Source organism: Dendrobates tinctorius, unplaced genomic scaffold (genome assembly GCF_039654945.1).
Source record: "Dendrobates tinctorius isolate UK_male_01 unplaced genomic scaffold, ASM3965494v1 ptg000155l, whole genome shotgun sequence".
Taxonomy (NCBI): domain Eukaryota; kingdom Metazoa; phylum Chordata; class Amphibia; order Anura; family Dendrobatidae; genus Dendrobates; species Dendrobates tinctorius.
The window spans coordinates 3,614,682-3,630,467 of record NW_027361822.1 but is presented as its reverse complement, the minus strand read 5'-3'; the positions used below and the strand labels follow the sequence as shown (position 1 = coordinate 3,630,467).

At 45.0% G+C, this 15,786-nt stretch overlaps 1 protein-coding gene across 11 annotated transcripts in view; it reads right to left on the bottom strand.

The window, feature by feature from the left end:
• Positions 1 to 15,786, bottom strand: part of LOC141050963 (uncharacterized) — a 54,578-nt gene that overhangs the window by 23,297 nt on the left and 15,495 nt on the right. For 6 of the 11 annotated variants that reach the window (XM_073547711.1, XM_073547712.1, XM_073547713.1 and 3 more), the window contains 6 exons: positions 15,404 to 15,472; positions 13,842 to 13,991; positions 13,538 to 13,714; positions 13,331 to 13,454; positions 13,150 to 13,247; positions 2,208 to 2,298 (listed from right to left, as the gene is read on the bottom strand). In XM_073547711.1, the coding sequence (XP_073403812.1) occupies positions 2,208 to 2,298; positions 13,150 to 13,247; positions 13,331 to 13,454; positions 13,538 to 13,714; positions 13,842 to 13,991; positions 15,404 to 15,472 (709 nt within the window). Of the gene's footprint in view, positions 1 to 2,207; positions 2,299 to 13,149; positions 13,248 to 13,330; positions 13,455 to 13,537; positions 13,715 to 13,841; positions 13,992 to 15,403; positions 15,552 to 15,786 lie in introns of all 11 variants that reach the window. The other 5 variants (XM_073547718.1, XM_073547719.1, XM_073547720.1 and 2 more) reach the window with 2 other exon arrangements.

Here is a 15,786-nt window from a genome sequence, read left to right as displayed (position 1 = left end):
CAAACCAGACCTTGGAGTCATATTTGAGATGTTTTATTTCCGCTGATCAGGATGATTGGGTTTCATTTTTGCCCTTGGCCGAATTTGCTTTAAATAATAGAGCTAGTTCTGCCACTTTGATGTCACCTTTTTTTTGTAACTTTGGGTTTCATCCTCGATTTTCTTCAGGGCAGGTGGAGCCCTCTGCCTGCCCAGGTGTTGACACTGTGGTAGAGAGAATGCACCAGATCTGGGACCAAGTGGTGGATAAGTTATCTCTCTCCCAGGAAAAGGCCCAGCGGTTTTCCAACCGACATAGGACCATGGGTCCCCAGTTTAAGGTTGGTGATATGGTGTGGTTATCGTCAAAAAATATTGCTATGAAGGTGGCTTCTCCTAAGTTTAAGCCTAGATTTATTGGACCTTACAAGATTTTGGAGATTATTAATCCGGTCTCTTTTCGTTTGGCTCTTCCTGTCACATTTAAAATCCATAATGTGTTCCATAAGTCTTTGTTGAAGAGGTTTGTTGAGCCTGTTGTTCCGGGGGTGGCACCTCCAGACCCTGTATTGGTGGAAGGTAACATGGAATATGAGGTAGAGAAAATACTGGATTCCCGTCTGGCTAGACGGAGACTCCAGTATTTGGTTAAGTGGAAGGGTTATGGTCAGGAGGATAATTCCTGGGTCTCTGCCTCTGATATTCATGCCAAAAGATTGGTGCGTGCCTTCCGTCGGGCTCACCCTGATCACCCTGGTGGCTTGGTTGAGGGTTCGGTGACCCCTCCTCAAGGGGGAGGTACTGTTGTGAGTTCATTTTCCCCTTCACTACTCAGGCCCGATGAACTCCCTCTGCTGGTTAAGAAGGGTAGTGAGCCTGATTATCAAACATCTGAGACTAATGATGATGACTGGCTGAGTGGAGTCACTGACTGCATATAAGGCTGTCGACGCCCTCCTGCCCTGCGGGTGATTTCTCTGTGGGATCTTTGGATACCAGTCTGAATTCCTGCTCTCCTAAAGCTAAATTTTCTGCTCTGCCTTTTGCATTTGTGCTTTGACTTTTGTTTTGCTGGATTTCTGTCATTCCCTGCTGGGGTGAGCTGAATTCCTTTAGCTCTGTCTTCAGAAAATACCTGAGTGCTGATATAGTTTTTGAAGCCTAGCTGCTTCAGGGCCTTTTTCCATATCAGCCTGTTGGCTTATATATTTCATAGGGTTTTTGCAGATTGCAGACAGCAGCTCTCCTATCCTGTCCTATTTTAGTGAGTTTGGGCCCCATCGTTTGCTCAGCCTATCTTTCTGTCTGTGTGAGTGTTTTTTCATCTTGCTTCAACGTCATTATATGTTGGGGGCTGCCTTTTACTTTGGGGTCTGCTCTGGGGCAGTTTAGATTTCCTTTTCTGTCTTTAGGCTATTTAGCTCTCCGGCTGTGATCGAGGGGTCTAGGGCACCGTAGGAACCCCCCACGGCTACTGCTAGTTGTGTTGATAGGTTCAGGGGTCTGCAATCTGATAGTTGCCAACTTCTCCGGTTTTCTGGACTTAGCTTCTATTTTTGTGTCTGCCTCCTACGGTGACTCGATCATAACACCCTCCCCTGACTGTCTCTCCTTTGTCCGTCCCCCTGACCGAGCTCTTCTCACTTTCTCCGTCTTCTTCTGAGCTCCTCCCGGGACTAAACTCTCCTGGAGCGCCCGCCTTCTTCTATTTATCCCCTCTCTCACTGGGGAATTTCCCACCCGGGCTCCTATCTCCCCGCCCTCCATGACTAAGCGGATTCCTAAGCCCTAAGCTGATGTTAAGTCCTGTACTACTCTCCCCTGCCATCTTGTGGTCATTTCACGGTACTGCACTCCCTTTTCTGTCTTTCCCTGCTGTTACCTTTCTAACCTGTCAATCTCTGTCCCTAGTGCACAAACCGTCCCCTCCTTCTACCAGTCACGTCTGTCCGTCAAGTCACCTGCCCCACACTTGGAACTGACAAACATAAATTAAGAGACATCCACTAAACAAAGTGTCCAGTGTTAAGACTATGAATATAAAAAAATCACTTCTACAGAGATCATGCAAAATAGTGTAAAATTAGTTTTCTCTTTGAGCATTTCATCTGAATCCATAAAACACACAGAAAAAATTGTGTAAACAAACCCAAAATTTGAACCCAAGATGGAAGCAGCCACTGACAGTGGAATCTGTGACTTCTCTGCATTTAGTGGTCACTACTCACCTGTGTTGTTATCTGTAGGAATCTCCTCTTTACACCGCTCATCACGCCTCACATATTTCTCTGTAGTATTAATATGGGGCAGATCTTTACCCTGAAAGAATATTGTAAAAGTCACAGACAGATGGAGAAGTTCTAAGAAATGATTTAGAAAAACAGAAAAGATCAAAAATTAACATAGCGATCACAAATGACATGACAGCAATAGTTATCACATAGCTGCAGGTCTTCTGTATAAATCCGGCCTGTTGACTCCTATTTCTAATAATAATAATAATCTTTATTTATATAGCGCCAACATATTCCGCAGCGTTTTACAGTTTAATCAGCAGTCTCCATAACCAGAAAATTGTGTAAAGATCCAGACAACATCTCATGTCTTTGATTAGCTTTATGCTGTCATCTCCACCAAGTATAAAATATACACTGAATGACCGCATTATTAGTGACATCTAGTAGAGCATTGGAGCTTCACAACCTCAGCGAATCATCCTGTCACAGATTCCACTAGATGATGAAATAGTTCTGCAGGAATATTGGTCCATGTCAAGAGGACAGCTTCTAGTAGTTACCACAAATTAGATGGAGGCACTGACATGCCCTAAACAACCAATTCTATGACCTTCCTCAGATGCTCTATTGGATTAAGACCTGGGCAATATAAAGGTCGGGGAAGTATTTCATGACTATACGACTATTGTGGCATGGTACATTGTCCCTTCTACTGTCAGCTCTAGTGTAGAACATCCAGGAATCAGAGGACAAAGAATGTGCCATTAAAACATTCTCTGCACAATCACTCCACCTCCACCAGACTCAAATGTTGACACTTGATAGGAAGAATACACAGATTCATGCTGAATGTGCTAAATTCTGATCCTCCGATCAGCAAGGTGCAGAAGAAATCTGGATTCAGCTGATCAGACAATGTGTTCCATTGTTCAGTGATATCATTTCCAGGGCCGCCATCAGGGTATTACTGCCCTTACTGCTGTATTGGGACCGGTGAACAGCTAATGTTCATTGGGCCCCATTGTGCAGTAAAGTGGTGCGGCGCACACAACAGCGCTGGGACCCGGGAGCTTTCCCGGAGCTGTGCACGGCCGTCTATCCTTGACGGCTGCGCAGCTCCTGCTCCCTCCGTCTTCTGAATATTTCCTGTCAGGTGACAGTGCGCACGTGATGACGTCATCGCGTACGCGCCGCCCGACATGTACAGGAAGGTGGAGGCAGAGCCGTGCTGCTGGGGAGTGACTGTATGGAAAGAAAAAGCCGGATTACTTACCGGTAATGCTCTTTTAATGAGTCAACGACAGCACCCACTTGGAGAGAGGGATCCGCCCATAGGAGCAGGAAACCTACAGAGATAAAAGAGGGCGGTCCGCCTCTCCTCCTCAGTTGGATTTCAGAGTACCCGGAGAACCGCCAATTATTAGGTCATTATATTAATCAATATTTTAAATTTATCAGTTTTACATCTAAGAAGGTGTATATGCATTATGTTAACTTCTAGGGAGGGTAGTGAACGGGTGCTGTCGTGGACTCATTAAAAGAGCATTACCGGTAAGTAATCCGGCTTTTTACTCTTCGCCACGACAGCACCCACTTGGAGAGACTTTCCGAGACCTTCACCTGGGAGGGACCACCTTGCTGAGGACCGCTCTACCAAAGGCTAGGTCAGATGAGCATGATAAGTCAAGCCTATAGTGGTTATAAAAAGTAGAAGGCGTCGACCAAGTTGCGGCCTTACATATAGACTCGATTGCGACATCTCCCCTCTGCGCCCACGAGGATGCCATAGCTCTGGCGGAATGTGCCCTGATACCCTCCGGAGGATCTTTATTTCTCACGGAGTTTGCCAGACAGATCGCGTCCCTGATCCACAGAGACAGGGTACCCCTTGTGACTTCATATCCCTTCTTTGGCCCTGGAAAGAAATAAACAGCCCTACTCCAGCTGTTAAGACTTCTCGATGTATTGTAACACTGCTCTTCTAACGTCTAGTGTATGGAATTTTCCTTCTTCTGGAGTAGAATGGTTACTGTAAAATGAAGGGAGGTGAATCTCTTGCGACCTATAAAATTTCCCCGCTACTTTTGGCAGAAACGAGGGGTCTGGTATTAATATCAACTGATCCTGAAATGTTTAACGGGAACGGAGGTTCTATTGAAAGTGCCTGTATGTCGTTGACCCTTCTGGCTGAAGTTAGTGCCACTAGCAGTACCGTTTTAAGAGATAAGTGTTTAAGGGATATTGAGTCTAATGGATCAAAGGGGGAGCGCGTTAGGGCATCTAGTACCAGATTCAAGTCCCAGGGAGGCACTCTGGGTATGTGTACTCGTTCGCTCTGTTCACAGCCAGAGATGAGTCTGGCTATCCATCTATTGCCTGCCATGCTATAATTATAGAGGGCCCCTAGAGCAGGCACTTGAACTTTTAGGGTGTTGACGGATAGCCCTAGATCTTTCCCCTTTTTGTAGAAATTCTAGAATGGGTGTTATCGGGATTTCTCTAGAGTCGGAAGCTGTGTGGAACGCTAGGAACTTCCTCCATACCCTGTTATAAATCTTTGTAGTAACCAATTTTCGACTCTGTAGGAGGGTATTGACTAGTCCCCTCGTGAACCCTCTTGCTCTCAACATCTCCCTTTCAAGTTTCAGCCGTCAAACGGAGATTGTCAACTTGAGGATGGAAGAATGGCCCCTGAGAGAGGAGCTTGTGGGCTGAGGGAGCACCCAAGGGTTTGTCACTGACATTGCTTGTAGGCACGAAAACCCATGGCCTCCTGCGCCAAAATGGCGCTATTAAGATTATTTTCGCCTTTTCTGCCTTGATCTTCCTGATAACCTGCGGCAGTAGTATGATTGGGGATATATCAGGCGTCTCCCATAAGGGGAGGACGCCTGATTATTGTGTGCCTACCTGCTCTAATTTTGCCGCCTATAACTTGCCTATAGGTCTTCCTTGTCTCGTGCACTTCCTAGTCTCAGTCGTGCCGTCCCTGCCACTGTCGTTGTCCTGTCTCCCTGCCCGTCCTCTGTCTTGTTTGTCCGGGTGCCTCTGCCTACGTTCCCCGGTACCCTGTCTGTTCCGTCCTCCCGTGTCTGCTCAGTTCCCTGTCCTGTACTCCTGCCACTGTCTGTCTGTCGTCCGTGCCTTCTCCTCTCTCCTCCTGCACGGAGTTCCGTCCCTCTGAAGCCTGTAGTCATTCCAGTCCTTCGAGCCGCCCCTCTTGGTTCCAGCTGTCGTGGTGTCTGATCCCCCGCGGGCCTGCCCCTAACGGTCCCTATATAGGGGTCGGCTTCACCTGGTGCGCTCGCCCCGGGGGCCTCAGTTCCGCGACCCAAAGGGTCCACTCTCGGACACAGTCCATACCCCTGAAGCATCACAGTCAATACATGTGGGGGGGATGTCTTTCCTTTGGGGTCTGCTCTGGGGCAGTTAGTTTTCCTCTTTTCCTGCTTTAGGCTTATGTAGCTCTCCAGTTGTGACGAAGCATCTAGGACCAACGTAGGAACGCTCAACGACAGCTACTAGTTGTGTGGTTAGAATCAGGGATCTGCAGTCTGCATAGTTACCAACCTCTTTGGTTTTCTGAGACTTAGCTTGTGTTGTTTTTTATTTTCTCCTCGGCCACCCGTTCATAACACTTTACCTGTGGTAGCAGACATTTTTGTAACGCATGACCTCGGACCTGTGAGCGCGGGTGGTCTCCCATTCGGGTCCTGGCCCAGGCCGCTTAGCGGCCGCCACCCGACAAACGCAATCACGCTCGGTCTAGAATGGCCGGCGGCCTAGTTGGAGACCTAGGAAGGACTGGACGGATTGTGGCTCGAATCTGGACTTCTTGAAGTTTATTATCCAACCTAGAGCCTGTAGGGATAAGATTGCGTCAGCAACTCGTCTATTACATTGTCGAGTTGAGATCCCTTTTATTAAGAAGTCGTCCAGATAGGGTACTATCAAGCTGTGTTTCTGGTGTAGGAAGGCCTTTACTTCCAGCATCACCTTTGTAAAGACCAGTGGTGCAATGGAGAGGCCGAATGGCATGGCTGTGAACTGGAGATGGTGTATGGTGCCATCGAGGGACACCACCACTCTGAGGTATTTCTGATACCTGTAATGGATGGGAAGAGGATTATAAGCATCCTTTAGATCTAGGCCCGCCATCATACAATTGGGGAAGAGAAGTTTAATTGTAGACCTAATATACTCCATCTTAAATCGTTGATTTTTGACAAATGTATTTAGCTTTTTCAGGTTGATGATTGTCCTGAAAGAGCCATCTGGCTTAGGTACCAGAAAAGAGGGGAGTAAACCCCTCTTCTCCCTTCCTGCCCTTTGGGCACATGGTCCAATACTTTTTTTATCCAACAAGCTTAGAATCTCAACTTCCAGGGCCTGCAGTTGGATTGGTGATTTGAGAGATGCTATAATAACCGAGTTATGTGGGATATGCTGGAACTCTATCTTTAGCCCAATTCTAACAATGCCCAGGACCCAAGAACTGGCTGTGATTTTTCCCCATTCTCAGAGGAAAAATTTTTAGTTTTCCTCCTACTGGAGGGACTAGCCCTTTAGTTTCTGTCTCTACGGGAGGATCTTGTCCTCCTTTATGGCCCAACTATTCTGGGATTTCCGTTGGCCTTCCTCTGCCAAATGGCCATCTCCTAAACGCCCTCCTAGAAAATGGGAGAGAGGGGTTAGGAAAGCCCTTTTTCCTCTCTTTCGCCTTGGTGAGGATCCGATCTAAGTTTTTCCCAAACCGAAACTCACCCTCACAATGACTGGCACAGAGCTTTGCCTTGGATTGGGTATCGCCTCTCCGGCTTTTAAGCCATAGACTACGCCTGGCGTTAAGTAAGCCTGCTGTCCTGGCTGCCAAACGTAACGAGCCAGCAGAAGCGTCCGCTATAAACGCAGCCGCGCCACGGATCATGGGAACAGCGGCTCGTAATCTGTTTCTGGAGGCCTTTTGGTCTATTTGCTGGTCTAGTTGATCAATCCAGATCAGCATAGAACGGGCCGTGCAAGTGCTGGCTATTGACGGCTTAAACGTGCTGGTAGCTGCCTCCCATGCCCTTTTCAGTGCGGCATCGGCCTTACGGTCGAGTGGATCTTTTAGCACGCCATGATTGTTTTGAGGTAGAGGCGACAACAGCGTCCACTTTCGGGACCTTAGACCGCGATACCAACTCCTTGTCACTGAAGGGGTACCTTCTCCTTGAAGCCGAGGGGAGGTAACCTCTCCTGGTCCTGTTTCTCCCATTCTTTCTTAACTAGGCTTTTATGACTGGTATAACAGGGAAGGCTCTCCTCTTCCTATCAGTTAGTTCTGCAAACATTATTTGTTTGCAGCTCCCTTGTGTCTTGTGCATCCCATGGTGTTTCTCACGGACTTAACTAAGTTGTCCATGTTCTCTAAGGGGAAACACGAACGCCCCTCCATACCTGAGGAGGATGACGATGTGGATGCGTTAGAGCTATCAGATCACAGCCTCGTCAGAGTCTGAGCTGGCCACAGTCGGTTTCTTAGTCTTAGTATGTGTAGGTGTACTACTAGACTGGGTTAAGGCCCGTAACTTCTGTGGCTGACGCTGATGCCCATTTCGCAGTCACATTAATGCATTTGTTACATAGCCTCTTTTTTTCTGAGGGAGGAGACGTAGCGAAGAGGAGAAGAGGGAGAGAGGAAGAGAGAGAGGTATTTGTCAGCTTGATAGGCAGAGAGTCGTCCACTCACCCAAAGAAGCTGTAGATACCGGATCAGGAGGCTTAGATGGGGGCTTGTTGGCGTGGCTTCTGTCCGAGGAACCTCTGCCAGAGTAGTCCTTGGATGCCACCGTGTCACCTGCAAGACATGTTTGCCTGCTAAACCCTCTGCAGCAGGGTTTTTTATTTTTTTTTGCTTCACCATTATTTTGCCGGAATCCTGCTGTTTCCCACCGGAACAGGAAACCGACTGAGGAGGAGAGGCGGACTGCCCTCTTTTATCTCTGTAGGTTTCCGGTTCCTATGGGCGGATCCCTCTCTCCAAGTGGGTGCTGTCGTGGCGAAGAGTAAAACAAAACTTTTTTGTTTTCTGCACAAAATGAATTAAATGGGTGAGGGGAGGAGGAATTGCACATGATGACGGCGGAAGGAGTAAGGGGGACTGCACATGATGATGTGGGGAGGGAGATTAAAGGCGGAATATGCATGATGTGGAGAGGGGGTTGAAGGGGGGCTGCCCATGGTGATGTGGGGAGGGGGGTTAAAGGCGGACTGCACATGATGATGTGGGGAGGTTAAAGGGGGACTGCACATGATGTAGAGAGAGGGGTTAAAGGAGGATGGCACATGATAATGTGGGGGGTTAAAGGGGGACTGCACATGATGATGTGGGAAGGGGGATTAAAGGGAGACTGCACATGATGATGTTGGGGGTTGAAGGGGGACTGCACATGGTGATGTGGGGAAGGGGTTAAAGGGGATGGCATTATTTGAATATGAAGGCATCTATTCATACCCGAGAACTCCCCTGATGATCTGGCTAACAGTGAAACGCTTTGGAAGAAGGGAGCTGTATCTGTATGGAGGAACCCATCACTAATAAAGATATGGGTGAGATCCTTCCTTGATATATGCCATATATGCAAACTTGAAAAAGAGAGGGTGTAGAGTTTGTTTGATATATGCCATGTGGGAAATGAATTATATATATCAAGAGTGAACCCTAGTTTGCATGGCTATGCCACCTATCTATTAATTCAGCTATTGTTTTGCTGCTATATTTGTCTATGAGACCTATGTGCCTTTCTAGTTTGTGGTAATTATAGGTAAAACATTGCACTGCTCTTATTGAGTTTGCTTTACACCATAGACTATTTACAGCATTCAATTTTCTTCTTTTTTCTTTATGGCTCAGAAATGAGAGGAATGCTGATGGCTCTAATTGCTCAAATATTGAGACAGCCTTATGTGAGAGAGAATGATGAGTGGTATCTCTGAGCATTCCCAGGTGCTGTCATATTGAATTATCCTTTGAAGGGAAGAACTTTGGTGTCTTACCTACCGCATAATTATCATCTGCGGGATTACTGGTTATTTTTTGCTGTTCTGTGTGTCTTTTTGTCTCACGTGCACTTTTATTAGGGATTGCTGTTCCTTTTTAGATGTTGAAATAAAGTAGATTAGTTTTATTTTTTCCAATATATTCTTTACTGGCTTGCTGCTACTCAAGTACTTTTTCGGCTGGTATACCACATGCTATTTCTGGGGGTTAAAGGGGGACTTGCAAAAGCAAGAATATCTGCAGACTTGCTTTATAAAAATAAAAAACATGGGGGTGCAGGACTGCCTAACATATACGCTTATTATCAAGCCTCACTCATCAAACAGAGCTGGCACTGGTTTACTGAAAACATGACGCATCCGGCTTGGTATGGCTTGGAGAGAGATGCTAGTGATAGAGGTTCCACACGAAAGCTTTTCTTTTACTTCTTTCTACAAAAGCCCAGTGCAAACTCCTCTCATCCTATATTCCGGCCGATAATCTCAGCCTGGAGGGATCTCATTAAGCCGACTAAAAATATCAAAAAAGCAGAGCAAATCTTAAAGTTGCCTCTATCTTCATTGGCACTGATGGATGATCTCCTGATACCGGAGGTTTGGGGGAAATCTGGAATTAAAAGGGTGGGGGATGTTTTTAGTGGAGTGGAGTTCCTGAAATTCGGTGAGATCAGGGTTAAATATAATTTACCGTCATCTGAGCTAGTCTTTTACACCATGTTGAAAGACAGAATTTGGAAATTCATAAAAGGGAAGACTTTAAATTATGAAATGCTAACTTCACTATTGTGCAACCTTAAAAATAAAAACCTCTGGAGTCTGCGTAATTTGTATAGATCTGTCGTCAAGGACCTAACGAGCCACAAAAACATATACATGAAGAGATGGGAGTCCGATTTTGGTGCTGATATCCGTCTCGAGAACTGGAACGATGCCATCAAAAACACTTACAATTCCAACATATCAATGAGTCTTCATGAGAGTTATTTCAAATTGTTAAATAGATGGTACTATACCCCGACAAGGTTATCACATTTTAACACAGAGCTATCTTCCTTGTGCTGGAGAGATTGTGGACACCAAGGGAACCTCTACCATATTTTCTGGGGTTGTTCAAAAATCAAAAACCTCTGGCTTCAGGTCACACAGCACATTAACCTCATTGCTAAGGACTTCACAATTACACCCGAAAGAGCACTTCTTTCATTAGACATGGAACAATTTGATAATTCGGTAAGACACATTATCGTACACATCCTCTTAGTGACCAAGACCATGTTAGCACAATGGTGGAAGAAAGCAGAGGTTCCCAAGTTTTCAGACATACTTGACAAGATATGCCAACATAGCGATTTAAAACGCAGATATACGATTAACAATCACGTCCACAAATATACAAAAAAATAGAAGACCTGGAACAACAAATTTCTTACCAAATAGACTTACCAAGAGGCATTATATTTTGAGGCTTAAAACTTGGGCGCTGTAGTATCGGCAAGCTGTATCTCCTTCCAAGAATGTTACCCCATAATAAGGATTGTCGATTTTTTTTCTTCCTTTATGTTGTTAGTCGTTATGTGTTATTTTATGCCTATTTGTGGGTTCTTTAGTTTTTAAAATTTTTTTCCATACCTGTACTAGGTTGTTTACTCCCCACTCCCTTTCCTCCCTTCCTGCCTTCCTTTCCCTACCCTGTTTATTTTTAAAAAAAAACCAATAAAATTTGAAAAAAAAAAAAAAAAAAAAGGGGGACTGCATATGATGATGTGGGGATGTTAAAGGGGGACTGCCTATGATGATGTGGGCGGATTAAAGGGGGACTGCGCATGATATGGGGGGGTTAAAGGGGGACTGCACATGATGATGTGGGGGGTTAAAGGGGGACTGCACATGATGATGTGGGTGTGTTAAAGGGGGACTGCACATGATGATGTGGGGGGTTAAAGGGGGACTGCACATGATGTGGGGAGGTTAAAGGGGGACTGCACATGATGTGAAGAGTTAACGGGAACTGCACATGAAGTGGTGGTTAAAAGGAACTGCAAAGGATGACATGGGGTAAAGGAGACTGCATATGATGAAGTAGGGGGTAAAGGAGACTGCACAAGAAGTGGAGGAAGGGGGCGGGAAACTGCAAATGAAGAATTGAGAGTGAGGGAAGAGGGAGCGCAATTGAATTGAAGGTGGGGGCGGGGAGAGCAAATGATCTGGGTAGAGAGCAAATAATAATGAATTTTGAGGGTGGGGGAGTAAATTATGTATTGAATGTGGGAGCTGTTGATAATGAGGGTGGGGGAGAAAAGACATGACAATGAATTGGGGAGGAAGGATCATGTAAATACAATGAGTCGGGGGAGAAGGAGGTACATAGTAAGGGGCAATGAGTATGCAGTGACTGGTAATGAATTGGGGGAAAGTACAGGTGCTAATTAATATTTATTAGGTGGGGAAAGTCGCTATTTATAGTTAGAGGGTGCACAGTGGCGTATTATAATTTATATTTATAATGGTGGGTTGCATAATATCCAATTATGTATTAATGGTGAGTGCATATCTGTATTCAGATGTGTAGTGTAGAGGAAAGGGAAAAAAAGGAATGTGCTCTGGAAGCCGTGCCCTAGGTAACTGTGTTATTTTATGCAGAGATGAGTCCTGGCTGGAAGAAGTGATGGTGGTCTGCGCTGCATGAAAAAAGAAGCAAAGATGAAGGACTTCAGCTAGAGACATCACTGGTGAGTCAGTGTGTTACCTGTACACTGACACTATACACTGCATAGTAGTATGGTGCTTTTTTATTATAAATGATCAATATTGTAGTATTAAGTCACTATATGGTGGTAATATGTGGTCTGAGCATGGCGTGGTAGTATTTGTTCCTTGTATGTGGAATTATAGGTCACTATGTGGTGGTAATATGTGGTCTGGTCATGGTGTGACTGTATTAGTCCCTTATATGGTGTATTAATGATCATTTTAAAAAAATGTATGTAACTCATTCCCTTAGAGAAAAATACATAAAAATATATTTATATTTAATAGGTTACAGCAGAGTAGGGTCCAGCCAAAAGAGTCTACCGTGTCGTGGTGGCGGCTTAAAAATTATTTTCGCCAGAACACAAGCTGCTGGCTATGCATGTGATCAGGTGTTTGATGGGAGCTGTTAATATCTGATTAGTGAGGACGTGGTGGAGAAGTTGAGTTTTTCCAAGAGTGGGCGGTGGGACTGTGGAAGATTTGAAGGGTGGAGGCGGAGCTGGGGTGGAGCCTGGGTGGAGTCTCAAGGGGGCCCAAAAATGTTGCCAGTATGGGGACCCGATATTCCTAGTGGCAGCCCTGATCATTTCTGTTCTCTTTTGCCCATTTAATTTTTTTTCAGTTTACCCCTGTTTCGTCTGCTGTTTTGGCCCATCTGTGCTAAGAAATGACAAGTTCATACACATTAGTTTAACATCGTCATTGTATTCAGCTGCAATTTACATCACTGTACTCTGAATGATTGTTAATATGTTGCTCGATGAGTTGTTTACATCCACAGGTTTTATTTTCAATAGATGTTTTTTCTCAGTCACAATAATCTCAGTATTCTCCAGACAGTATTGTACGTAAAAACCTCACCAGATTAGCAGTGTCTGAAATGACCTTGACTTGTTCAAAGTTACACAGATGGCTTGATTTTCCCATTCTTGTATGGATTCACACCAAAATAGATCATATCATTTTATGTCCTGCTGCACTTCAGGGTCACAAGTCAAATTTCCACCCATGAAGAGGGATGTGCCTCAAATAAATTATCCATTGAGTATAATACTGGTGGATAAAAGAGGACTAAACACAAGACCTTCACAGCCTTCTACACATAATATGGAAGATTTCATGGCACCTTGTCTTAATCTACCTGATGATGCTGAGGAACAATGGGATTTTCTTGTTTACTTTTCTGTGGAAGAAGAGGACGGGGACATCTCTCTGGTGATGTCCTCTTACTGGATAGATCTGGAGGAAACACATACAGGGACTGAATTCATTCTTTACATACAGATAATTATAGGATGTGTGTATTTAGTCCTGTCTATTACCTGGTGATGTCAGGGGCTGGGGAACCTCCATCATGACGTCCTTGTACTGATCTTTGTGTCCTTCTAAATACTCCCACTCCTCCATGGAGAAATAGACGGTGACATCCTGACACCTTATAGGAACCTGACATATACAATGATACCGTCAACCCCCCGATCCCTCCATAGCGTTACTGCATAATGTCCCAGCATTCCCAGCAGTGTCACCTCTCCAGTCAGCAGCTCAGTCATCTTGTAGGTGAGTTCTAGGATCTTCTGGTCATTGATGTCCTCATGTATCAGCGGGTGAGCTGGAGGCCCCGTGATTGGGCTCAGGGGTCTTCCCCATCCCTCAGACACAGGGGCTTGACAGCGCTCACTAGTGGTTTTGACTAATATGTAATCCTGGTTATGGAGACACATTAATAAATCTCACTACAGACATTTCCAGAGTCCTCACCTCTCCAGTTCTGTCCATCTGTTATTCCCATAGATAAGAATGATGTAATGTGACGTCATCAGAATCTCTCACCTCTCCAGTAAGCCGGAAGAGGATCTCTAGGGTGAGGTGTAATATCCTCTCCGCCATCTTGTCCCTGTCCCTATCCATCCTTGTAGGGTCAATCAGGAGAATTCTCTTATATAGAAGATCTCCACTGAGAGGATCCGATATTGTAGGGACCTGTATGGGGAGAAGATGACGATGTAACATCATAAAGATCCCATGTAAGAAATCTCCGGAGCTGTTACCGGCTTCACATGATCACTACATCCAGTCATGGCCCCGTCCTGCCCCCGATATAACACACAGTCCGATTAGAGTCACATGCAGAGATTTATCACATTATATCTCCAATTCAGCACCAAAAACAGAGAACAAATCTAAAAGGAAAATCTAAATTATCTGAAACGTTCTTAAATATCCCATAAAAACAAGACATCTAATATATAAAGCTCAATGTGGGTGTGTATATATGTATGTATGTATGTATGTATGTATGTCCGGGATTGGCATCCAAACCGTCGCAGCTACAGGCACAAAATTTTGCACAGTCACACGTCTGGACCCCGAGAGCGTCATACGCTATGTTGTGAGGCGAAATTTTATCACCGCGCGTTCCAATTCACCAAACAATTTTACCCTATCTACATAATGGGGAAAAAGTGTTGGAGGCAAATTGACAGCTGCCAGATGTGAACAAGGAGGACTTAAAGAATGAGAGCGATGGCACCAAAGAGTATATACCGTACAGTTGCTAAGGTGGGGCCCTGACATGGGATATTCACCACACACAGGGATATGAACACACACACAAAATGCGCCACACACTACAACATGCTTCAACACATATACCACCCTCAGCACACATTTCACCACACATACACCAACCTCGCCACATAAAAGGCGAAATACAAAAGTCGCCACTCAAAACTCGCCACGCTGTCCCAGAGCTGTTTAATAAATGAAAAATGAGCTGTGATTGGTTGCTATCAGCAACAGTTTTCTTTGTAGACAGTTGTGGTAACTGATGCCTATTATTCTTATCATTTCTATGGTGTTATCGTCCTTCTGTAAAGCTGGAAATAATTTATTACCGTGCCAACACTGACCACCCTCTGACACAGACTGCAGGGGGAGCCCAGTATCACACAGGATAGGATTAGATACACAGCTCAGCAGTCAGTATCACACAGGATAGGATTAGATACACAGCTCAGCAAACAGTATCACACAGGAAAGGATCAGATACACGGCTCAGCAGTCAGTATCACACAGGATAGGATTAGATTTACAGCTCAGCAGTCAGTATCACACAGGATAGGAATAGAGACACGGCTCAGCAGGCAGTATCACACAGCATAGGATTAGATACACGGCTCAGCACATTATGACAATATACATAGCATGGAACCACATGCTACCAGCAACCACACATACCAGAATGGAATGCTCATAGCCCAAGACCTGTTTGTAGAAGTGATATGTCAGAGGAAACTATTGGGAAAATCCGACGAGTGTCGCTAAGCCGTGGCTTCCTCAGGAGTCGGTAGCATAGTCTGAGTACACTCAACTAATCTTAAATGTCATCCTACCTTGATTATGTAACCCACTGCAGCTGCAACTTGGATCAGACGCCAAAGAGAACTTCGAAGAGGTACAGGCTGTGAAACCAGAAGTGAAACCTTATTCAGTCACTTCCAGATATAGAGGACGATGATACTGTCCACAAGTAAGAAGAAACTGCAAATAAAGTATTTTAAAGTTGTGAGACACAGGCTCCCCAATATCGCTGTATAACGGAAACAACGGAAAGGGTTTTGTGTACCATTACCTCTGTTGGTACACTGTATTAAAATCACCTTATAAGGACAATTTTTGTATTCCATATTTCTTGTCCCCTTCTCGTATTAGTTTAGGGTTCGGAAGCTCATCGTTTTTCGTTCCATTGGTGAGTTCAATGAACCAACACTTTATG